We start from the raw sequence: 23,780 nt of genomic DNA, 5'->3' as shown, positions 1-23,780 counted from the left end.
GCAGCTGAGGCTGGTGGCTGAGGGCTTTGGTCTGGACCAGGGCAGAATATCCCAGATTCACAGACCCACAGGCTTGCTGGGAGGTTCAGAAGAAAGTTTTACGTATTAGAAATCTGGGACACTGTTTGTCTTTTCTTACTGACCAAGAGTGTGTGACACCCATAACAGGGCTGACGGAAGCCAGCAACCAGGCTGACACAGGGCCACCAACTTAAATGCTGAAGTTTGGGTCTAGGGAGCTCAGGCAGTTTTCCACTACCTAGGGTTTTCAGGCCAGATATTCCTTTGATGTCTTTTGCTTAGGCTTATCAATGCTTTTATACTGAGAACTCTGTAGAGTTTTATCTGAAAGCCACTTGAGATAAAGCGGGCAGAAATATAACATGGTAAATTCCAGAAAGTCTCCAAATATCAAATATTTTAAAATTCTAGTGTTTGCAAAGTGGTACTCACTTGGGATTGGAAGCAGCCAAATCAGTGTGTGCAGCATCCATAAACAGAATACAAATCAGTTACAATGGAAACAAAATGAAATAGAAAGAGAGTTCCCCCAAATGAGCTTTTCTGATGAGGAGTGACTAAGACTGACAGCGTCAGGCTGCATTTGCCATGAAACTAGCGCTATGCAATGACGAGTAAGCAGGTGACCCATGGGCTGGGAAGTTAGTTCTCCCTCCCTAGGCTCCCAGAAGCCTAGAACTTTCCTTTCCATATTCTCCTAATCAAGTCTGACTTGTCCTGACTTCAGTTCCTGGACTTTCTGTGAAGAAACTGACACTCACCTTCCTGGGGTTAGTAGGTAACAATGGCCTGGGACTGCTACTCAGTAGTTCAGCAGCGCACCTGAAAGGCTTGCTAATCAACGGAAGGCTGAACCCCGCCCCGAGGTTCTGCAGAGCAGGCGTGCAGTGGCCCCGAGAATGAGCATTTCTAACAACTGCCCTGACAGAGCTGATGCTGCTGGTCCAGGGACCACACTTGGAGAACCATGACCCAAAAGCATGAGGTACCATCAGGCTTGTGTACACTTTCAAGTCCGAGAACCACTGCTCTGGTGAACTGTTAATCGGTGATCCCGAGCCGTTGTTAGCTAGGAGCTCCAGGAAGATCAGATCTCCAGTTTCTTCACTGAGAGTAAAGGAGCTGGGACCAGGACATCAGGTACTTGGGCAAGGCCAGAGGGAAGGGTTTTAGGCATGGGGGCTTCATTATGTTCCTCAAGTCCCCCAGAATTTGGACTGTTTCTAAAAGAGATCAAAGACATGGACTTCTGAAAGTCACGTTTATGGGAAGTTTCGGCTCAGTCCCACGAATCCGGGCTGGAAGGCAAAAGCAGCACAGGTGAGAGCCCTGGAGGTGTTGGCGGGAGAGGCGGGACTCGGCCTGCAGGTAGGATCTCGGAAGTACTCTGGGCAAGAGGCACGCCTGAGTGCAGGACGAAGGGGAGCTTTCCCTGGCATTGACTTTAACGGCATAACTCAAAATTAACAATGGAGAAAAATGAAAGAAGAAAAATTAAGTCTAAACTTTCTTACCAACTCAGTTCAGTGACAGAGGGAGAATCAAAACTAAACTCCTCGAAGGCAGGACATCTATCTTCCCTAGAACCGAATGTAAGTAGGGCACACGATATTGTGCAGCAAGTATTTTTGATGGACTTATGATTAATTTTTTATCCACAGTAATATATGAAGGGGATGAATAACCCAATATCTACTTATTTTCTCCATCCCAATCTGTTTATAGATCTGAAAACCTCACAAAAGTCCCATGAGATTAGCAGGGCCAGCAGGGCCACTTTTTCTTCCAGCTAGTGAAACTGAGTTTGGGGTGATCGTGGAGGGGTCTCTGGACCTCAGTTTGCTCTCTGCGACTCCTGAGTGGTGGAGCCTGGAGATGTGTGGATGGGGCTTGACGCCCAGGCACTCCAGGCACGGCCCACTGATGGCTCTCAGGGAGGCCAGCTGTTCAGACTCTGTGGGATGTGTTGGCTTTATCAGTGACAGTTTTATTGGATTGTTTCCTGAAATAACTTCACAGGAATTTGACTATTATCAGGTTGACTAGCTGACTGATGGAGCCTCCCACTCAGCACAAGGATCCTTATTGCAGCACTCTCAGAACATGGATCCCTAGAGAGTGTTCAAGGAACTCCCTTCCAACTGAGGGGCGGAGGCCTCCCGTGTGGCGACCCCACCATTGTTAAGTTCTTCCCTAACTCCCTGGTGCTTCTGCTCCTCATTCCTCTTCTGCTCTGCAACTGATGGTTGCAGAGGGCGAACTGGCCCCCACCTGGGCACCACATCCCTCCCTGGACCTCTCATATCCCCAAGGGGCTGAAAAACCCAAGCTCTCCAAACATTCCTCAAATGGTGTTGCACCCTGGATGTATTCCCATTTGTAGGGAGGCTCATCCCTCTGCTGTAAGATTCTGCAAGGCCTGTGGCCACACAGGCAACAATGCTGGGACAGTTCACTGCACCACGCACCAATGGAGCTGGGAGGAACTTAGGCACCACCAGGTCTCCCTCAGGCCTGCAGCAGGAACACCTGGGCAGCATTCCTGCCAGGTGTGACTTCCACATAGCCCCATACGAGGCAGAGCACCTCACTCCTCCTGAGGGATCCCTGTGCCCTCCCGACTGTAACCCTGGACACTGGTATTTGACTTCTTAGAGCTACTATCCTTTTGGCTTCCCTCCCGCATTTGCTCCTTTGAAAGAGTAAATCCTTGGGTACAAATCCCCGCCCCCTTCCCCCACTGAGCAGGCTCCCTTGCCTGCATTTCAGTAGAGATCTATGGTGTGGGTGGGGGAGAGTGGGTGGGTGGAGGGGGGCCCAGGGCACTTCTGGAGTTACCGGTCACCTGTGTCAGGGGCGACGCACTCGCATTTGTAGGTGGTGATGGAGTCAGGCTTGAAGTCCATGTTGATAGGGTAATATTTGAAGGCACCGATCATCTTCTTGATGGCATCGTAGATAAAGATGAAGCTGATAAGGGTGGAGAAGCCCTCCTCGGTGAAGCGGGTGATATACTTGATGATGAAGCTGGCATCTGTGGCCACCAGGATAAGGCACTGGATGGCTGAGTGCAGGCCAATCCAGAGGCGGAACTCCATGTAGTCCAGGCCGTTGCCTCTGGAAGGCAGAGGGAAGGCAAGGCCTCCAGCCTGGGGCTTCTGGATGTGCTTAGCTCCCAGACCCACCCTATGGAGCTCATCTGCCTCTCCTGTGGCACAGATGCCCTCCTAGGGACAGTAAGAGGGCTGGGAACAGGGATGATTGCTGGGGTTCTGGTCTCTGAGAGTTCTAGAAAAGATCTCAGTGTGCATACACAGGAAACAGACACCCAAATGAGTGGAAAACAGGGGACTTGAGAATAATAGGACTGGAGCAGGCCTTAGAAATGGTCCAGCCCGACTGTCATATTGCTGACGAGGCAACTGAGCCTGGAGTGGCCACAGGAGCTGCCCGGGTTCGGTGTAGCCTCTGACCTCCAGACCAAGCCACTGCATGCCCTGCACTAGCCTTCAAGTCATCACTGCTCGCGAGCACACTAGTGTGAATTCTGTCCTCTGGCCCTGCAGGCTGTGCTGGTACGCACTGAGATGGCCTGAGGCTGGCAGCTGGCAGGAGTCAGGAGGCACCACCTGGCAGGGCTCCCCATGCCTTCCCTCTGGGCCCGTTCCCCTGCCCTTCCCTGAGTGCAAGAGCAGGCCCTGGGGGCCAGCCCGGGGCACCTACTTGCTGAAATCGAAGAGGAGCTTCTCGAAGATGAGGATGGGCCCCGTGCTGCTGAGGATGATGAGAGGCTGCCCCGAGAAGAGGCAGAACAAAGAGCCCGCCATGGCAGTGCCCAGGAAGCTCTCCATCACTCCCTGAGGGCACGAGGAGAGAAAGGCTCAGCAGAGGCAGGAGGCACCTCCCCACACAGCCACACAGGCTGCAACCCACTCTCTTTCCAAGGGCCCTGGCCAGTGCTCCTCCATTGTTCTGGGCCCTCCCCTCCCCAAATCCTGCTCCCCACCTCCTGTTCCACAACTTGCAACCATGGCCAGGGTCACCCTCTCCAATTCCTGTGTGACTCCCTTTTGACACCCTGGAAAAAAACTGGCGTGCTTGCCACTGTGGTCATTCTACTCTCGGATAACAGACTATGCAGACATGAATGAATGATTCCTTCATTCAAAATCCTTTAGGGGCCTGCTATGTGCCAGGCCTTGTGCTAGATTTTGTGCACCATCTAGTGGGAGACATAAATAAGTAAGCAGGAGGTGTCCATTCTGCAGGTTTCCCACTTGGGCACCACTGACATTTCTGGCTCTAGAATTCTTTGTTGTGCGGGTCTGTCCTGTGCCTTGTAGGATGGTGAACGCATTCCTGGCCTCTGCTATCAGATGCTAGTATCACCCTCTCCCCAGTCACAGCATCCAAAATTGCTTCTAGATATTGTCAAATGTCTCCTGAAGTCAGGATCAGCCCTGGCTGCAAGCCACTGCCAGAGTGTGATCCTCTGGGTAGCTTCCGGTGTGGCAGGACCACACAGCAGGGGTGAAGGGTGGTCAGGGAGACCTCCCTAGAAGTAGATATGTGGAGGCTGGCGCCACGGCTCACAAGGCTAATCCTCCACCTGCGGCACCAGTACCCCGGGTTCTAGTCCCGGTTGGGGCGCCAGTTCTGTCCAGGTTGCTCCTCTTCCAGTCCAGCTCTCTGCTGTAGCCCAGGAAGGCAGTGGAGGATGGCCCAATTGCTTGGGCCCTGCACCCCATGGGAGACCAGGAGATGTACCTGGCTCCTGGCTTCAGATTGGTGCAGCGTGCCAGCCGTAGTGGCCATTTTGGGGGTGAACCAATGGAAGGAAGACCTTTCTCTCTCTCTCTCTGTCTAACTCTGCATGTCAAAAAAAAAAAAAAAAAAAAAAAAAGTAGATACGTGGAAGCTGAGACCCAAAACATGAGCAGGAGGTTGACAAGAGAACAGGGTTAAGTGGCATGATGAGACAGTACCCCAGGAGGAGGGTCTGTAAATATACACACAGGCTCGAGTTGCAAGGCAGCTTGTCCTTGGAGAACTGAAAGATGATCAGGACTATCATGACTGACAAGACACAGAAAGCAGAATGGGTGAGGAGGGCAGGAATGCCCAGAAGGAGATGCAGGGAGATGAGGCCTGAGAGGTAAGCAGGGCCATATCGTGAGGGCCATGTGGGGAAGCTGGGGTTTGTGAGTTCAGAATGATGCTAGTTTCTGGTGTGGATAGCTGGGGGAACGGTGGTGTTACTTGCTGTGCTGGGCAAGGCCCAGGAACAACAGGTCAGGAAGGAAGGTAATGGATGCAGAGGAGCCGTAAGAAGTGGGAGATCCCAAGGTGCAGCAGTGTGCACATACCCACAAAGCAGTGGGACATTGGACTTGAATGTCAGGAGAGAGGTGTAGGCTGCAATAGGCAGTCATCTCAAGTTATCTGCAAAAATGCATCTTCTCCTTGGTGCTCTGAGTTTTCTGCATATCAATGGGAAAGTGCCAAGTACCAAAGTAGACGACTCATCCCAGAAGTCTTATTTACAGCATCCTTAAATTCAGTTTGTTGTTGTGCAATATAGCTTTGGGTCTTTGTTATTTGAGAGGCACAGACAGAGAGAGGGAAAGAGGGAGTGGGAGAGTTTCCACTGCTGGTTTACTCCCCTGAATGTCTGCGAAGGCTGGGAACTGGGATCGCAATCCAGGTTTCCCACAGGGTCTCAGGAACCCAGTTACTTGAGCCATCGCCTGCTGCCTCCCAGATCTGCACTGTTGGCAAGCTGGAGACAGATGCCAGAGCCAAGAATCAAAGCAGGTACTCCAATGTGGGATGCGGATGCCTTAACCACTAGGTTAACACCCATCTTACATCCTTTCATATTGTCAGGTTATCTTTTTCTTTCTCTCTTCCTCTTCTTTAAAAAAATGTTTTCTAAGGGTAAAGGATTACAAAAAGCGATGGTCTGAACCTGGATGGTGGATGAAAACCTTGGTGTTGGGATGATGGATGCAGCACCCTACTGCCACCAGGTGGCGGCAGATTTCACTGAGGTTCCCACTCACTGCCTCAGCTCCCACACACCTGGTAGTTGTCGGTGGCATCCCCTAGAAGGCCACCGAAGGTGATGGCGTTGGTGATACAGCCGAGGTAGATGAATAGGATGGCAGAGATAGACTGGATGTGGAAGCCGTCGTAGAAGTCACTTGGGAACCAAGGCAGCTTCCTCTTGATGTCCAGACGTAGTCCGCCAAAGAACCTGCTCAAGACAGGCCCAGGGGCTGCTTTCTCACCAGACACAGGGAAGGGCAAGGCTACTTTCAGGGCCCCCGGAGTCTGGGGAGAGGAATGGGATTTGACCAAGGGTGGATGGGGACAAGGATCTTTCCATCAAAACATCTAGGATCAGAGACTGAAAGTTTATAGTTGGCACCATCTGTAGGAAGAAAAGCAGACGTAGTACCCTGCTTGGGAAAGGGACCTTCTGATGGACTAGGTCCTAATGTGGACCTAACATCCCACCAGGAGGGGAAGTCCCGGGTTCACAGGTGGTGGTCCACACCCCCTCCCCCCGCCCCGGGGCACTGCGCTAATAAACATGTTGTATCCAACTCTAGGAGTCAGACACACTCCAGCCATAACAGATCCATCAAGGGCAGGTTCTAAACCTTATTACTGGTTTCTTTGCTCTCTGGAATAACCGAGTCAGGAATCTTAGGGTTGGGGACAGAGGGATGCTGTTCCCCATAGCTCCTAACATTGTATATCTATTTAGCATGGAGCAGGATTTCTCAACCTCAGGGCTACTGATATTTCAGACCGGATCATCCTCTGTTGGAGGGTGGGTGTCCTGTGCACTGTATAAGTTTAGCAGCTTCCTTGGTCTCCACTCACTAGATGCCAGTTGCACCTCCTCTCTGGTTGGGAGGGAGGAAAATGTCCCTTGACATTGCCAAGTCCCCTGGGCAAGGGAGATAGATTCAGAAGCAGTGAGGGGATAAGGGGACAAGTAAAGTTGCTTCTCACTGAGAACAAGGGCTAGAACCAAGGGCACATGAAACATGAGTTCACGTTCCAAGTCATGATTCACCCTTGGTTTGCAGTCATCTTCTTTCCTATGTCTACAGCAAGCAGAGCTATTGTGAGAGCTGGCAAAAGAACTCAGGCCAGGAGAACTTTCTCTTGTTTTCCTAAGAGGAAAGTTTTTGCATAGGTAGCCCTGAGTGGAAGGAAGGCCATGTTGAATTGTCCCCTACAAAAGATATATTATAGGCCTGACCCCCAGTACCTGTGAATGTATGCTTATTTGGAAATAATCAAGATGCAGCCATCAACAAGGGGCTAACCCAACAGGACCGGTGTCCTTATAAAAAGAGGAAGAGAGAGACACACAGAAAGAGGCTGTGGCAGCACAGGCAGAGGTTGAGGTGCGCCAGCACGCTAAGGAACACCAGGGCTGTCGGCCATAACCAGAAACTATGAGGAGGCAGGGAAGGGTTCTGCCCAGAGGTGGGGAGCTCAGCTCAGCAGACACCTGGACTTGGAACTCCTGGGCTCCAGAACTGTGCGAGAAGCTACCTGGTTTGTGTGCATTGTTTGGCAGTCCTGGGAAGTGACTGTCTAGAGGAAAGTTGGGGTTCCTCTGCTCTCATGTGGGCTCTCCCATTCCCCTCTCCTGGGACCACCCTTTTCCAGGACCCAGGAGGGGCTTTCAAGTCACACATGGGAAAGCAAGCAGGGGTCAGATCCAATGGCCTGAAGTGGACACCACATGCAGTGACGGGGAGGTCCCCCAAGGGTGGGTGAGGTGGGGATGAGTGGAAAGAGCAGCAGGGTCACTGTCAGGCCGGGGGTGGGCACCTTCCAGTCCAGACAAGCTCCTCCCCAATTTCATGCACAGCTGGCATCTCTCCATCATCCCCGCCACTTGCTCCGGCTGCCCCTCCACCACCAGCACCGCTGCCACCGCCGCCTCCTCCAGCTGCGCTGCCGCCGCCTCCTCCCACAGAGCCGTTCATCTGGCCTAGCTCCATCAGGGAGAACACGGATTTCCTGCAACACGAGGCACGCGGTGAAAGAAAGGCTGCTGGTCTTGGGAAGGGCCCAGCCCCTCCAGGATTGCTAGAGAGTAAGTTACAAACTATCCTAAAAGAGAACAATGATCTGACAGCACCCACACACAGGTCACCCAGAATTTACAAATGCTCACATGTAGCTGTATTTGCTTCAAAAAGAAAAAATGAGGGGCTAGTGTTGTGGCGCAGGTTAAGCTGCTGCCTGCACACCAGCATCCCATAACTGAGGGCTGGTCTGAGTCCTGGCTGTTCCACTTCCAACCTCACTCTGTGTCAGTATACCTGGGAAGGCAGCAGAAGATGGCCCAAGTGCTTGGGGCCCTTCCATCCACGTGGGAGACCTGGATGGAGTTCCGGGCTCCTGGCTTTGGTCTGGCCCAGCTTTAGCTGTTGCAGTCATTTGGGAAATGAAGATCTGTAGCCTCTGTCTCTGTGTGTATGTGTGTGTGTGTGTCCCTCTCACTCTATCACTCTGCCTTTCAACTAAATAAAATCAATCTTTAACAAAAGAGAGAAAATGATGCTGCCAGAGCTAGAGCCCTGGTTTCTCGGCTGCTCCTTCCCTCCCCGCCTCCCCGCCCCTGCACTCACACACACACTCACCTCTTGTCAGCAGAGGGCACCTTCTTGGGGGGCTCAATGCGGATGTTTGGGTCCCACTCTCCAGGGGGGAGGACAATGACCTCGTCCAGGAACTCGTCGATCCCAGCGATCAGATCCTCCCGGCTGCGGGCTTTGTAGGCCACGTCACTGAAGAGCTGGCGAGGAAGGCACAAGAAGGAAGATCAGCTTCCCGTTCTCTTTTTATTTTTTAAAAAGATTTATTTGTTTTTATTTGAAAGTCAGAGTTACACATACACACACACACACACACACAGAGGGAAAGAGAGAGAGAGAGAGAGAGAGGTCTTCCATCCACTGGTTTACTCCCCAGATGGCCTCAACAGTAGGAGCTGAGCTGATCCGAAGCCAGGACCCAGGAGGTTCTTCCAGGTTTCCTACGTGGGTGGCAGAGGCCCAAACACTTGGGCCATCTCCCACTGCTTTTCCCAGACCATCAGCAGGGAGCTGGATCGGAGGTGGGGCAGCCAAGATGCGCTAGTGTTGCAGGCAGCGGCTTTACCCGCAGTGCCACAGTGCCCCCCCCCCCCCTTATTCCACCTCTCAGGAGCACATCATGTCTAGTCACACTTTGAACTGCTGCTCCGGCTGCCAGCTCCCTCTGTTTGCGGCACGAGAACATAGCAGGGCAGGGAACACAGGGCCCGGTGTTGCGCAGGCACCACGGAAAGGCAGCCCATCTCGGACCTGAAGGCCAGGTCTCCACGTTCTGCAGGGCTTCGGTCAAGTTACTCAGTGTTTCTGGTTTCAGTTTTCCACGGGGAATTGCGTTAGAAAATCTCTGTAAAGCCCAGCCTGAGAAACTCAGGCATCTCCAATCTGTTTATTGCTGCCTGGCCCTTCGCCCTCAGAGGCTGGGGCTGCTGCCGTGTCCAGAGCACGCTCTCTCTTGTTCACACCTGACGGGGTAAGTCCTGCATTTAGAGCTCCCCATGGGGACAGAGTGCAAACCCTCCTCTCTGCTTACAGCCTGTGCAGTTCCGGGCTTGCCTCCCTGGCATTGCCTCCTGCCTTCAAAGCTCTTAAACTGACCCTCCTCCGTGGAACCACTTCCGTCCAGCTTCTCCAAGACCTGACCGCTGTTGCCTTTGGAATATTGCCTCCGAAGATCATGCTGGGTCTCCCAACCTCTCGCTCGCCCTCCGCTGGACAGAGCCCGCAGCTTGGAGCCCCCTCGACTCCCAGGACAGCTGGCACGGGTTAGACCTCATGACGTTGGACCCGCCCTCCTAAAGGTCAGAGACACCTTTGGCACCCTGCACAGGCCCGGTACACAGTAGGCACCCAAGTGTGCCTGTGGACGTGGGAACAGAGGACACGCTTCTCGTCACCACTTACGTCATCTACCATGAGGGTTGCAATGGCACGGCCGATTTCGTTGTAGGATTTTGCTCTCCCAGATGGTCCTAGCAGTATGAACAGAAATCTGCAGAGAAGACGAAGAGGAGGATGCGGGCTGAGATGAGAAGGCAAAGGAGAAGCAGGTGAAGATGTATATGCCCTAAGCAGCACGTGGCTTTGGCTTTCTCACTCCCCTCCTTTGCATCCTGGACTTGTCCAGGAAGGCTTTGTTCTTCACTCGCTCCCACAAAGCTGCTCCGCCTCCAGCTCCCTCCCCTTAGTCCTGCTCCCATGCCTGCCCAGCAGCTTCCCTCCCAGCTTCACTTCCTTCTCTTTTGGGAATGAGCTTAAATAATGTTGCTAACTCATCGCTTGTCAGAGTTCCCTCCCTAGCAAATCTCCAAGCCCAGGGGCATGTCTCCCAGCACTGTGTGCTGCTTGCATGAACAGCTGGCTCCTGGGGAACAGGCGTGGGGGCAGCTCTCCATGGCTCTCACCTGGTGGGGACGGGCACCTCTGTCACCCCTCCCAGCATGGCGGACTGGATGAGACGCACGAAGGCGATGAATGGCTGGTCCAGGAAGTCCACCTCACCCACCAGCACGTTGGAGGCCTCCGAGTCCTTGGGGATCTTCTTCATGAACTTGTTTTTCCGCTGGTCAGGGAAGGCAAACAAGATAATCCTGGGGACCCCACAGTGCCCTCATTCCCTCACCCCTCTTCTGATTGCTCTGGGGGTCTAACTTTTTTATTTTTATTTTATTATTTTTATTTTTGACAGGCAGAGTGGACAGTGAGAGAGAGACAGAGAGAAAGGTCTTCCTTTACCGTTGGTTCACCCTCCAATGGCCGCCACAGCCAGCATGCTGATCCAAAGCCAGGAGCCAGGTGCTTCTCCTGGTCTCCCATGGGGTGTAGGGCCCAAGGACTTGGGCCATCCTCCACTGCACTCCCTGGCCACAGCAGACAGCTGGACTGGAAGAGGGTGACCGGGACGGAATCCGGCACCTTGACCAGGACTAGAACCCGGTGTGCCAGCGCCGAGGGCGGAGGATTAGCCTAGTGAGCTGCGACGCTGGCCCTGGGGGTCTAACTTTTAAAAGTTTTTAAAAGAGTTTTTAAAGAGACTGAAAGAAATAACCAGTTTACAAATGAGAAGACTCAGTGTTGGTTAACCCTAGAAACCAATTAGCCTTTGCAGACGACCCCTAAGACATGCTTGAAAACTGCCTAACCGCAGTGGGGATTTGCTGGATGCCAGCGGCACTGGTGCAGGCTGGAATCTCAGCACCCACACTGCAGTCGCCCAGGCCTCCCCTCAGCCTGCACCTTGGGTGGCTGTGGGAAGAAGGGGCCTGTTCTCACAGTGGAGGTGGGTGGGCTTTGTTTTCTCTTGGCCACCAGCTTTCTGGCTCACAGGAACCCCTGGACCACTCTCCAAGTCTGCAGGAAACTTCTGTGACCCCAAGTCACCCCCAGGAGACCTCCTAGGAAACTCAGATTTCCACCTGAGACTGTTGGGGTGCCCCCCTCTGGTCCCCCTGACTGTTGTCCGTCTAGGGCAGGAAGGCCAAAGAGGCAGAGCAAAGAGGCTGGCTTTATGGTGCAGAGGGTTAAAATGCCATCTGCGAAGCCGGCATCCCATATTGTCCAAATCTTGGCTGCTACACTTCCAATCCAGCTCTCTGCCAATGCACCTGGGAAGGCAGCGGAAGATGGCCCAAGTCCTTGTGTTCCTACCATCTAGGGAGACTCAGATGGCGTTCTAGGCTCTTGGTTTGGCCTAGCCCAGGTCCGCCAGGCTGTTGCACCCATTTGGGGAGCAGATCATGGATGGAAGATCTCTTTCCCTCCCTCCCACTCTGCATTTCCAATTAATAAAATAAATCTTAAAAAAAAAAAAAAGAGGCAGAGCAAGTAGGGTCTGATGTGCCCCCCTCTGCACAGACTTACTCCTGGCTGCCTGCATTTATGACTTGGTTACCTCTGAGTCTTCTTTTTTTTTTTTTTTTTTTTTTTTTTACAGGCAGAGTGGACAGTGAGAGAGAGAGACAGAGAGAAAGGTCTTCCTTTGCCGTTGGTTCACCCTCCAATGGCCGCCACAGCCAGCGCGCTGCAGCCGGCGCACCGCGCTGATCCGATGGCAGGAGCCAGGTGCTTATCCTGGTCTCCCATGGGGTGCAGGGCCCAAGCACTTGGGCCATCCTCCACTGCCTTCCCAGGCCACAGCAGAGAGCTGGCCTGGAAGAGGGGCAACCGGGACAGAATCCGGCGCCCCGACCGGGACTAGAACCCGGTGTGCCGGCGCCGCTAGGCGGAGGATTAGCCTAGTGAGCCGTGGCGCCGGCCCTCTGAGTCTTCTTTGACAGTGACAACACCCCAGGGCTGGACACTGAGGAGCTTGTTGTAGTTCTGAACACATCAGAATGAGCTGCTTTTCCACTTTGTGCCCCCCACTCCCCACCAGGGGTGGTAAGGGGAAGGATAAGAGAGAAATAACTTTGCAGGGAGAAGAAGAGGGAGCATCTGAGGAGAGTAAGGCTGGCTGGAGCCCGTGGTGGCTGACATGGGGTACAGGCTGGCACCCTGAAGAGCTCCTGGGGATGTCACCTTTTCCTACCAGCCCCGCCGCACCCCCACAGCCCTGCCCCGGAGCCTCTCCTGTGGGCACGGAGATGTCTATTTTCTGCAGGACCCCCGTGCCCACAGCTGTTTCCTGATCCGACTCCTGGGGAGAGTGACACATGCTGGGCTGGGTGTCCTAGCAGCACAAGGGGAGGCACGTGAGCAGGGGCTGCACCCTTATAATCTTTTAAATCCAATTGGAAAAAAAAAGGAAAACTCTCCACAACTGCCCAGGCAACCAGCAATAGATCCAAAGGCTCCTAATATGGTAAGAATAACCAAGGGCAGGAGTTGGGGGGAAGGCCAGAGTCCCCAAGGCTCAGAAAGTCCCTTTGTCCTAGGCATAGTCAGCTGATTAATAATAACCAGTGTTCTCTAGGATGGAGGGCTGGGTGTGCCAGGCATCCACCATCCCCATGCCAGCTCCATGTCTCTGAGGAGGAAGTGGGTCCAGGGGAGAGGAGGAAGAGTGGGGTGGGCAGGAGCATCCCAGAGAATGAGGATTTAAAAGCAATAACGGGGGCCACTGCTGTGGCATAGTAGGTTAGGCATCTGCCTGCTGTACCAGCATCCCATATGGGCGCCAGTTCAAGTTCAGGATGCTCCACTGCTGAACTAGTTCCCTGCTGACGGGCTGGGAAAGCAGCAGAAGATGGCTCAAGTGTCTGGGCCTCTGCACCCATGTGAGAGACCTGGAAGAAGCTCCTGGCTCCTGATCAGTTCAGCTTCAGCCATTGTGGCCATTTGGGGAGTGCACCAGCAGATGGAAGACCTCTCTCTCTGTCTCTCCCTCTGTCTGTAACTGCCTCTCAAGTAAATAAATAAATCTTAAATAAATAAATAAATAAAAGCATCAATGCTTTGGGGTGGCCCAACCAGCACACTTATAGGCCAGGAGAGAAAAGGAGGCCTTGGCCCTTTCCTTGCAGGTTGGTCAGAAGGTTGGGGTGGCGGCATCCCAGAAGTGGGGGCACACTGGCATTCTGGCCACTGTGGCATGGCCACAGCCTGCATATGGGCTTGACCAACAGGGCCCTGCAGACCCTGTTTGATGAGCCAGTGGGGACTCTGATCAAGCTTTACAGTATGGTGATGTTGCCTGAATCCACTGTTCACTGGGAAGCTGCTGTCTGAGGGAGGGCAGGGAATTCAGTTTTGCACACACCTATGATGAAGAGAGGCCCTGCAGAGCAAACACCTCTATGCTTGCACCTGAAGAACACCCACTGGCCCACAAATCACTAAAGCTGCCAGCACTAAGAAGCAGCTGCGGGCTTTGGTCAGGAGAACCGGACACTGGCTCCAGGGGCTGGGTTCCAGACCCTAAAGCAAGGAAGCACACTGCCTGGTGAAGGAGATAGCTGGCAGTATTATTACCACCTGAGCATTTATTAAAATAGGCTATGAAAGCCTTTTACTAGGCACTGCTTTCTTATCATGGGTCCATTGTGTGTACGTCTGTAATAAGAATAATCCGGAATACTGACTGGTTCCTAAACTACTTCCAAATTAAGAGCTCTGGAGTCGGACTGCCTGGGTCAAATTATGGCTGTGCCACCTGCAGCAGTGTGGCCTTGTATGTTACAAGGCTGCTTCATGCCTCAATGTCCTCTTTCCAGGGAAATGTGACAAGAGCACCTTCAGGACACACAGAATTCCCTTGTGATGGTGTAGCACACGCAGCGTGAGGACCTCCAGTGTTGACGCACATTACTATTTTGGACATCAAGGACCCTCAGGGCGGTGACATGAGACAGTGATGTTGTTTTGTCTTCCATCAAACTGGGGGGTGTCTGAAGGCCTGAAGGTCACCTAAGTTCCCCCAGACTCCACAGCCAGTTTCAGGAGTCCTTCATCATCTCCCTTCCTACTCCTGGGGTACAGCAACCTCCTGCCTTGAGGTACACAGGGGCTGGGATCAAGAGGGTCCTCTCTGGGCTTCCCCAGGGGACACAGCCACAGGTGTCCTGGGCTCTGGGCCTTAGAACTCTGACTCTACCAGTTTGTAGAATTCTGATCTCATCAAGAGGGTTTCAGCCAAGGTGGAAGAGACCAGAGTGGATGTTCTCCTAGTCTGGCTGAGGATGAAGACTCACTATTGGGCAGTCCAATTCACTAACTCTCATCACCGTTCTGCCCCAGGGAGGTATCACTTCCTGCTCTGCCAGCCTCAGTTCCCATCTCACCTTGAAAGTCACTGTGGGTCACAGGAAAGGTGAAGCTACAAGGGCTGGCCTCTCCAAAACATCCCAGCGCAAGGACGCCTGGCATGTCACCTGACCATGTTCTCCCAGAGCCTGGGACTCAATCAGGACCTGATGATGAGCTGGGCAGGGTCACCCAGGCAGCCCAGAGTCCCCACTGGGGTCCTTTCTGGGGATTCCTACCCTGCCCTGGCCCTCCACCAAAGCCAAGTACAGGGACTTTACTACCTGGTCTGTGTTTGGGGTGTGAGAAATGTCATTCATGCTTCTGCTTTGGGCATGACCTAGGAGAGAAGGAAAAGGAGGTCGTCAGAGGAAGCCAGGCCTTCCCAGGTCCTTTTCTCTTGGCTCCCACTCTTGTCTCCCCCATGTCCATGACCAAAGCAAGACCCCCTTGCCCTTAATCCTGCAGCCCCTTCAAGACCACGTCCTCTCACTTCCCTTCCTTCCTATGGGAGCTTTCTTGAAAGAGCAGACGGACTCCATGCTCCACCCCTTCCTTCTCACTGCTCGGCCTGCTGCACCCTGGCCTCTACCCCTCAGCCCCATCTTCTTGGGCCTCACTGCTGAGTCTACTCCAGGTGCTGCCTCTGGGCCAGGCCCAGATCAGGGGCGGGACAGAGGTGCATTATCTGATGAGGTGCCAGGTGTCAACGAGCTTGGGGTTTGTTGGAGACAGACAGGGACAGAGCAGCCTTACGTCTCCCCTCCATGACCCATGAGACTCTGAAGATGGCCTGAGGATTTAGACGGAGAGGAAGCTCCTCGTGGGGAGAAAGTGACAGTGCCTCATTTGATAGTTCCTATCCTGGTTACAGCAGGAAAAAGCTCTCATTTCCCACTAGCAGCCCACCACAGGGGGCACTCTCAGACCTACATTTCTCTGCTTTTAGCCTATGACAACGAGCTGCTTCCAGAACACTTTGTGGCTTAGCTTTCTTTGGCTCTCCTCCTTGTTCTTCTAACCCAGGATCCTCTCCTGATTGGGCCCCCTTGGAGTCTTTGCTCTCATCCCCTCCAGGGGCTTCAGCCTGTCCCTCCTGCCAATGACATCCACTCCTGTTGCTTCCACTACACGTTTGGGCTGAGGACACCAGGAAGGATCTCCAGTCTGACCTCTCCCCTGGGCTCCCTTGGAACTGCCCCACCTGGCACCTCAAACTCAGCTCATCATCTCCCATTGAATCACACACCTGTCCCACTCAGTGCCCCTCACTGGCACCCCTTAGCATTCACAGAGAAGCGGCTCCTCCCTCTCCCTCACCTCCTACTTCTCACCAGTCATGAAATCCTTTCCTCCCCCATCCTGAATGTAGGCTCAGTCTCTCGTTCCAACCTTGCTCCTTTCCAGTTTACCCTTTCTCAGATGGCATGCTCCTGCGCCCAGCTTCTTGGGAGACCCCGTTACCTTCAGAATGAAGTCTGATTCTTTTCCTGGGAACACAAGGCCCTCTTGGATTTGACCTCTCTTGCCCTTACCCCTCGTAGTTCTGGTGAACTCAGCCAGTGTTCCCTCCCTTCCCCTGCTCCTTGCAACCTTAACTTAGACCACCCTCTGGCCCTTCCATGTTCCTGGAAAACTCCCATGTACTCTCCAAGACTCTGCTGCCCATGTCTTCCTCTGAGCCTTCCCGGGTAGGTTCTATGCTCTGGGCCACCTTAGGGTGGTGCACACCTTGACTATCAGCTGGTTCACACAGGCTGCGCTCTCTTGTTCACACCTCACACCTAGGTTCCCACCACCATGCAGTGTTGAGCACAGAGGCTGCTCACACACAATGACTGAGTGGAAGGCCTTCCCTCTGCCTGCTGACCCGGCCACTGGCATCCCCACAAGGATTAACAAGGACAGGGGAGGGGAAGCAGGCAGAGAGAAGACCCTGGAGCAGATGCTTGCTGTGGCTGATGCCACGGATGCCTTCTCCCTAAGTCACTCCTGGAGCCTGGCCAGGGGCCCGGCCCTGGGCTGCACTTGTTCCTGTCCTGGCATTTTAGTGAAGGTATTTAAAGGAAGGAGCTCCCCCACACCGCTCTCTCTCCTAGTTGTCCAGGTTCTGTCTTCTTCACTCAGAGCTCATCTGCCTGTTAACCCCTTGTGAGCTGCCTAAAAAAGCCTGTCTGTGACCTTTCACCTCAGAAGCCCCAGTCCAATCCAGAGCGGCTGTGGCTCTGCCCACATTTCTTCTTTACGCTGGGAGGAGACTGTGAGCCAGTGATGGGGACATTGTCTAACCCTCCTGGGGGGAAGGGAGGGCGTTAACTGTTTTTTTTTTTTTTTTTTTTTTTTTTTTTTTTGACAGGCAGAGTGGACAGTGAGAGAGAGAGACAGAGAGAGAAAGGTCTTCCTTTTGCCGCTGGTTCACCCTCCAATGGCCGCCGCTGCAGCCGGCGCACCGCGCTGATCCTGGCAGGAGCCAGGAGCCAGGTGCTTTTCCTGGTCTCCCATGGGGTGCAGGGCCCAAGCACCTGGGCCATCCTCCACTGCACTCCCTGGCCATAGCAGAGAGCTGGCCTGGAAGAGGGGCAACCGGGACAGAATCCGGCGCCCCAACCGGGACTAGAACCCGGTGTGCCGGCGCCGCAAGGTGGAGGATTAGCCTATTGAGCCACGGCAACGTTAACTGTTTTAAATCAGGTTTCTGGGAAATGTTTTCCACAAAAGGGGAGGGGGAGTGTGTGTTAATAACAGGGTTAGTGAAAGCAAAGGGGGAGGGAATCCTCTTTTCTGCCAAGGGCCATTGGATATCTATAACACCATTTGCGAGCCATACAAAACTGTCAATTAACAATTAGTCTGCACAGACCTATTGGATTTTGAGTCTCATCTGTGGTTGCCCTGACAGGGCCAAACCAAATGATTTTGCAGGGTTTATATGACTGACGGGCTGGACATCCCCCACCCCTATTTGAATGCCTATAACTCAGGACTGGGTGCTAATTATGGCAGCATTTGAACCAGAGCCTCATCTTTAGAAGAGTTACTTGGGATGTCTGGATAGTGTATCGGGCCGTGAGAGCAGCCCCGGCTCTGGGCAGCAGTTGGAGTTCTCCTGTGCACACCTCTCTGCCTGGGAAAAGGAGCACACCCCGCCACAGTCCCAGCCGGGACGAAGCTGTGGCGGGCAGCAGGCAATACTCACACAGACGTCCGTAATTTGCACTTTGCCGCAACCTCAGGTCCTCAGTGGAGCGGTGCAGACTTGGGCCGGTGGCAGGGCTCCGGGCGGGGCTGCGATCTGGGAGGAAGAACAGAGGCACCTGACTTTGGCAGCCAGGCTGGCGCAGCACAGCCTCCAGATTAGCACAGTCTGGTCACTTTAGCTAAACAAAGCTGGGCCGCAAGACACATGTCTTCCCCTTATGGGAAGAATGTGGTGTGTGCAAGCAAATTAATAGTCTGAACAAGATTACAGAGAAATATCTGAACTGTTGAAAATGAGACAGATACACATCTGATTAAATAGGCAGCAGATACGGCAGACTGCCTGGGTTCATCCCTGCTTCCTGGCTGTGTGGCCTTAGGAAAGTTACTTAACCTCTCTGTGCCTCATCTGTAAACAGGGATGACAAGAACAGTGCCTAAAGCCACGAAATGATGATGAGAATGAAGTGAGTTCTCACAGGAGGCGACTCAGAACAGTGCTGGGAACCCCTCAAGTACAAGCGAGCAAGGGTCGTCTACCTGCTGGTATTAGGACACACTCAGTGCTCTCTGTTCCTTGAGGGTGTTTACTTAGTGACTTTGTCAGCTTTGTTCTGGTGACTGCATTTCTCTGACAGGTTCAGTAGGGCTGGTGTCTCTGGGCTTCTCCACTCAGATCCTGAGGAGGGTGGGGTTTGAGCTGTTTACCCGGGACCATGCAGTCTCCCTTACTGGCCCCAGGCTCTGCCAATCACACAAGCCAAGGCATCCATGGGATGAACTCGCTCCTTCTACCACCTCCATGTGGCTTCTGCCAAGGCTCGTCTCCTCTTGGGGTTCAGTGGGAAACTTTCAGGCCTTTTCCTAAGCGAGTCATCGCTAGCAGCATTTCCCAGCTGCGTGCACTTGAGGATCTCCTGTAGAGCTTTCCAACCACCGTCTCTGTTCCTGGGCCACAACCCAGACTGTCCCGGACATGTTCCAGGCACGTGTGATGGCCCTGTGCATTCCAGGCTGAGAACCAACTCTCTTCCAAGCAATCGTTCTGCCCTGGCAGTGGGGACAGCACTGGAGTGTGGCTGGGGTCCCACAGTCCTGCCAGCAGAGGAGGCTGAGGGAGCCCAGACCCTTAGGACTTCTGCAGATAGACCTGGCCCCCTCGGAGCGCCCCCTCATCACGCTGGCCCACGAGCCTGCCGCCCCCAGCAGACAGCCTGACTCACTTGTGGTGGAGGAGACCGACTTTCCAATGTCCACTAGGGAGCGGTGGATGGGCTTCTTGGTTTGGTGACGGTGCTTCCGCAGGAGGACGTAGCTCACCCTCTCCCGGAGCTCTGGCCGCAGGAGCCCGTCCTCGATCTGCTTCTCAATGACATCATCTGAGTGGGAAACAAACACACCTGGTCCTGGTCTGCGTGCCACAGAATGGCCCCGGGATGGTGGTGGGGGAGTCTTCATCTGTTACCAGTAGGATTAGGAGTGAGCTAAAGGTGGCAGGCGGTGTGGGAAGGCCCTGGCTTTGCCACTAACTGGAAACCTGGACGTCTCACAGACCCTCAGTCTGCTTGTGTACATGTCTCTGGGTGTGTGTGTGTAGAAGTCTCTGCTCTATCGCTCAATGTTATTATGAAGGGTAAAATAAATAGCAACTAAGAAAGTGCCCCAGGTAGCATAAAAATGCCATGTTCAATTTCTTTTCATCCTAAAATGTATTCTTGGGCAAAATACTTCTGGAACATTGAATGGGCTAGTACAAGACTCACAAAACTCTGTAGGTATTTTAAGGCAAGACTCTGTCCCTGTCTTTGAGAGGATAGCAAGAGCGCTGTGCACAGGGGCCCCTGCCTCACCTATGATCTGTGGCAAGGAGCCGCTGTCCAAATCCAGCAGCACTGTCCCCGTCTGCAGGCAGGTGCGAAGCTCGAAGAGGCTGTGCAGGGACAGCGTGGACACGTGGGGCTTGCTCCAGCGTTCACCTCCTTCCTCTACCTTTTCTTCAAACTTTATCCACCTGGAAGGGGGTGAGGATGGGGTTCAGTGTATGGCCAGTGCCCTCAGGAGCCCCCGCCTGGGTCTCTGTAGAAGAGGGCATGTGCCTGTGGGTTCGTGAGGCAGATGTTGTTCAGGTGCTGGTCCTACACTCACAAGCAGAGGGTCTCTTGAGGGATCAGGGATTGGGGGAGGAAGGAGTCCTGGCTGCAGACCTGCGGATCACTGTGTCAAGATGTCAGCCTTGGGGCTGGCACTGTGGCACAGCAGGTTAAGCTGTGGCTTGCAATACTGACATCCTATTTGGCCACCGGTTCAAGTCTCAGGTGTTCCCCTTCTGATCCAGGCTCCTGTTAATAATCCTGGGAAAGCAGAAGATGGCTCAAGTGCTTAGGCCCCTGCCTCTCATGAGGGAGACCCAGATGGAGCTCCTGGCTTTGGCTTGGCCTAGTCCTGGCTCTTGGGACCATTTGGGAAATGAACCAGCTGATAGAAGATCTCCCTCTCTCTCTCTAACTCTGCTTTTCAAATAAATAAAATACTTCAAAATGTCAGCCTCACCTCAGCGAGTAACTTCCATCTATGGTAACTGAAATCCCAAGGGAATATTTTTGGCTCATGACTAATTCTAAAGTTCCTCTGAGAAAGTAAGTGCCTGAAACACTTAGAGGCAATTTAAAAAGAAGAGGAGCAGGAAGGGTCCTGCCCTAGCAGATAGGAAATCTTGCTGAATATCTCAAGTGATTAAAACAGTATAATTCTAACCCAGATACAGAAAGGGGACAGCAGGACCAGAGCAGACACAGCCCAGAGCATCCCCAAGACTTGGGTTTTAATGAGGGAGTTGTTTAAAAGATGATCATCCCAAGAATTAAAGGGTAGGTTCCTACTTTTTGCCAAACACACACCAAGCCCTTCATGGATTAAACTGTAAACATACAAATAAATTCATAAACAAAAATGCAAATATACCTGAAAAAAATATGGGCGAGTACTTGCATTCTTGGAGATACATCCTAAACAAGATGTAAAACTATCAAGGAAAAAACTAACAGATTTGATTACACAAAAATAAAGTGCAAACTTCTATATGATGAAGTCAGTCATAGGTCAAGTTCAAAGAGAACTGAGTCCTGGGGAACACATGTGCAGCGGAACGCTAGAAGGATGGTATTTATAACACAGCACCAGAAGCTCCTTTGAATTGGTGAGAAAAAGTCAAATCACACAATAGAAAGGAAACAGTTCTAGGGCAGGCATGATGGCACAGTGAGTTAGGCCACCACTCAGCAGCACCTGGTTTGAGTCTGGCTACTCTGCTTCTAGCCCAGCTTCTTGTCAGTGTGCCAGGAAAGCAACAGAAGATGGTCCAAGTACTTAGTTCCTGCCACTCATGTGAGAGACCCAGATAGAGTTAGCTTCGGCTTGGCCTAACCCTTCCTGTGGCAACCATTCCAGGAGTGAACCATAAGGAAGTAATATTCTCATTCTCTCTTTCTCTCTTTCTCTTTTTCTCTCTTTCTCTTTTTCTCTCTTTCTCTCTCTCTCTCTCCATCCTTCCCTCCCTCCCTCTCACGATCATTCAGCCTTTTAAATGATCATAAAACAAGAAGGAAAGTGGATTCTTCTGGAAAAAAAAAAACAACTGAAGGAAACACAGGAAAGATGCTCAGCCTTACTAGTAACAACGACAAGTGAAATCACATTCTCCATTTAAGACTGACAACTTCCTGCGTCAGGGAAAATCTGAGGGGTGGCCACTCTCACACAGGCCTGCTTCACATGGGCAGCCTCTCTCAGCACTTGGTGTGCACACCTATTGACCCCGTGGCTCCTCCTCCAGGAAATTATCTCAGGAACATAAGCACACACCTACACCCAGCAGTGAGTATACCAGGACGCTCACTACTTTCCGGTAGGGTGAAGACCTGGAAACCACCAGTTTTTCAGTAGAAGCATGGTTACATTCATTGCAGATGTCCATGCTGTAGAAAGCCCCCAGAGTAAACAAAAATGGGAGGGACACTGTCACCCCGTTTTATTGTGTGTGTGTGTGTGCGCGCGCGTGTACTTGTGTCTGAAAGTGTTGCGGCAGGATTTAAGAGAGCTTCTGCTGGGGACAGTCAGTGCAGAAAGAGCACAGTCTGTGGAGCAGACTATTTTTTTTTAAAGATTTATTTATTTATTTGAAAGTCTGAGTTACACAAAGAGAGGAGAGGCAGAGAGAGAGAGAGAGGTCTTCCATCTGATGGTTCACTCCCTAGATGGCCGCAATGGGCGGAGCTGTGCTGACCTGAAGCCAGGAGCTAGGAGCTTCTCCCAGGTCTCCCACATGGGTGCAGGGACCCAAGGACTTGGGCCATATTCAACTGCTTTCCCAGGCCATAGCTGAGAGCTGGATCGGAAGAGGAACAGTAGGGACTAGAACCAGCGCCCATATGGGATGCCAGCGCTTCAGGCCAGGGTGTTAACCCGCTGTGCCACAGCGCCGGCTGGCCCCGACTACTGGGTTTTGAGTCTCCTATATGGGCCTTGGGAAAGTTACTTGAGAGCACCCCCTTTGCTTCCCTCAGGAATAGTAGCAGTATACAGCAAGCAGTGTGGCAGTGGCACACAAGATACACTGCGCTGGTGTTGGCTGTTACGGTAAAAATAAACACCATTACTTTCGTAGTTTTAGAAACAATTACAAAAACAAGGCCAAGTCCTTCAGAACTCACCCAACCGTAAGATGTCATGGTTGACATTTTGATGACTATCATGTACACATGTGTGTGTGCAGGTGCACTAACTACCTTAATGGCACCACAAAGGACCTGAAGGACATGGTACCCAGTGAACATTCTTTCATGTCTACAAGTGGTCATATAGTTTTAAGTTCTTTTTGGTATTCCATTGTATGGAGGTCCCATCATTGATATGAACAGTCCTCATAAACTTTTAGCTTATTTCTAATTCTTTTTTTTTTTTTTTTTGACAGGCAGAGTGGACAGTGAGAAAGAGAGACAGAGAGAAAGGTCTTCCTTTTTGCCGTTGGTTCACCCTCCAATGGCCGCCACAGTCGGCGCGCTGTGGCCAGCGCACCACGCTGATCCGATGGCAGGAGCCAGGTACTTATCCTGGTCTCCCATGGGGTGCAGGGCCCAAGGACTCGGGCCATCCTCCACTGCACTCCCGGGCCACAGCAGAGAGCTGGCCTGGAAGAGGAGCAACCGGGACAGAATCCGGCGCCCCGACCGGGACTAGAACCCGGTGTGCCGGCGCCGCAAGGCGGAGGATTAGCCTAGTGAGTCGCGGCGCCGGCCATTTCTAATTATTCTTTATAATAAATAAGGCTGGTTTGAACACCCTTTGCTCCTGCACAATGGGTGAAATTGTGGTAACTGTGCATTTTTACATTTATATCACACTTTGCCAAACTCTTCTCCAGAAAGCCTGTGTCAAGGTACACTCCCACCAATGTGTACAAGACTTCTTATCTCCCTAAAGCCTCTCAAATGCTAGTATTTTCATTCTTCTTCATCATTATTCATGGTAATTGAAAACTGAAACAACGTATCACATTTGCATTCTTCTGGTTAGAAGTGAGGCCGAACATCTTTTTCTTCAATTTCTCCTTCACATCATGGAGTTCTCTGCATTTTTGGTGTTCAACATAGTAATTCCATACATTTAGTTGGGACTTTTAACCAGGTACCTGGACAGGCCTAGAGGGATTAGACGGACACAGGGTGGTGAGATTTGATGAGAGGAGGCATGGGAGGT

At 52.4% G+C, this 23,780-nt stretch overlaps 1 protein-coding gene across 11 annotated transcripts in view; it reads right to left on the bottom strand.

The window, feature by feature from the left end:
* SLC4A5 (solute carrier family 4 member 5) overlaps positions 1-23,780 on the bottom strand; it is a 141,666-nt gene that overhangs the window by 27,724 nt on the left and 90,162 nt on the right. For all 11 annotated transcript variants that reach the window (XM_051837194.2, XM_070068885.1, XM_002709728.5 and 8 more), the window contains 11 exons: positions 19,877-20,037; positions 19,250-19,405; positions 18,025-18,120; positions 15,113-15,168; positions 10,553-10,710; positions 10,053-10,140; positions 8,697-8,851; positions 7,879-8,070; positions 6,103-6,277; positions 3,745-3,878; positions 2,867-3,138 (listed from right to left, as the gene is read on the bottom strand). In XM_051837194.2, coding sequence (XP_051693154.2) covers positions 2,867-3,138; positions 3,745-3,878; positions 6,103-6,277; positions 7,879-8,070; positions 8,697-8,851; positions 10,053-10,140; positions 10,553-10,710; positions 15,113-15,168; positions 18,025-18,120; positions 19,250-19,405; positions 19,877-20,037 — 1,643 coding nt within the window. The remainder of the gene's footprint in view (positions 1-2,866; positions 3,139-3,744; positions 3,879-6,102; positions 6,278-7,878; positions 8,071-8,696; positions 8,852-10,052; positions 10,141-10,552; positions 10,711-15,112; positions 15,169-18,024; positions 18,121-19,249; positions 19,406-19,876; positions 20,038-23,780) is intronic.

This window comes from Oryctolagus cuniculus, chromosome 2 (genome assembly GCF_964237555.1).
Source record: "Oryctolagus cuniculus chromosome 2, mOryCun1.1, whole genome shotgun sequence".
Taxonomy (NCBI): Eukaryota; Metazoa; Chordata; class Mammalia; order Lagomorpha; family Leporidae; genus Oryctolagus; species Oryctolagus cuniculus.
Note: the sequence above shows the minus strand (reverse complement) of the source record. Positions and strands in the feature narration are given on the sequence as shown.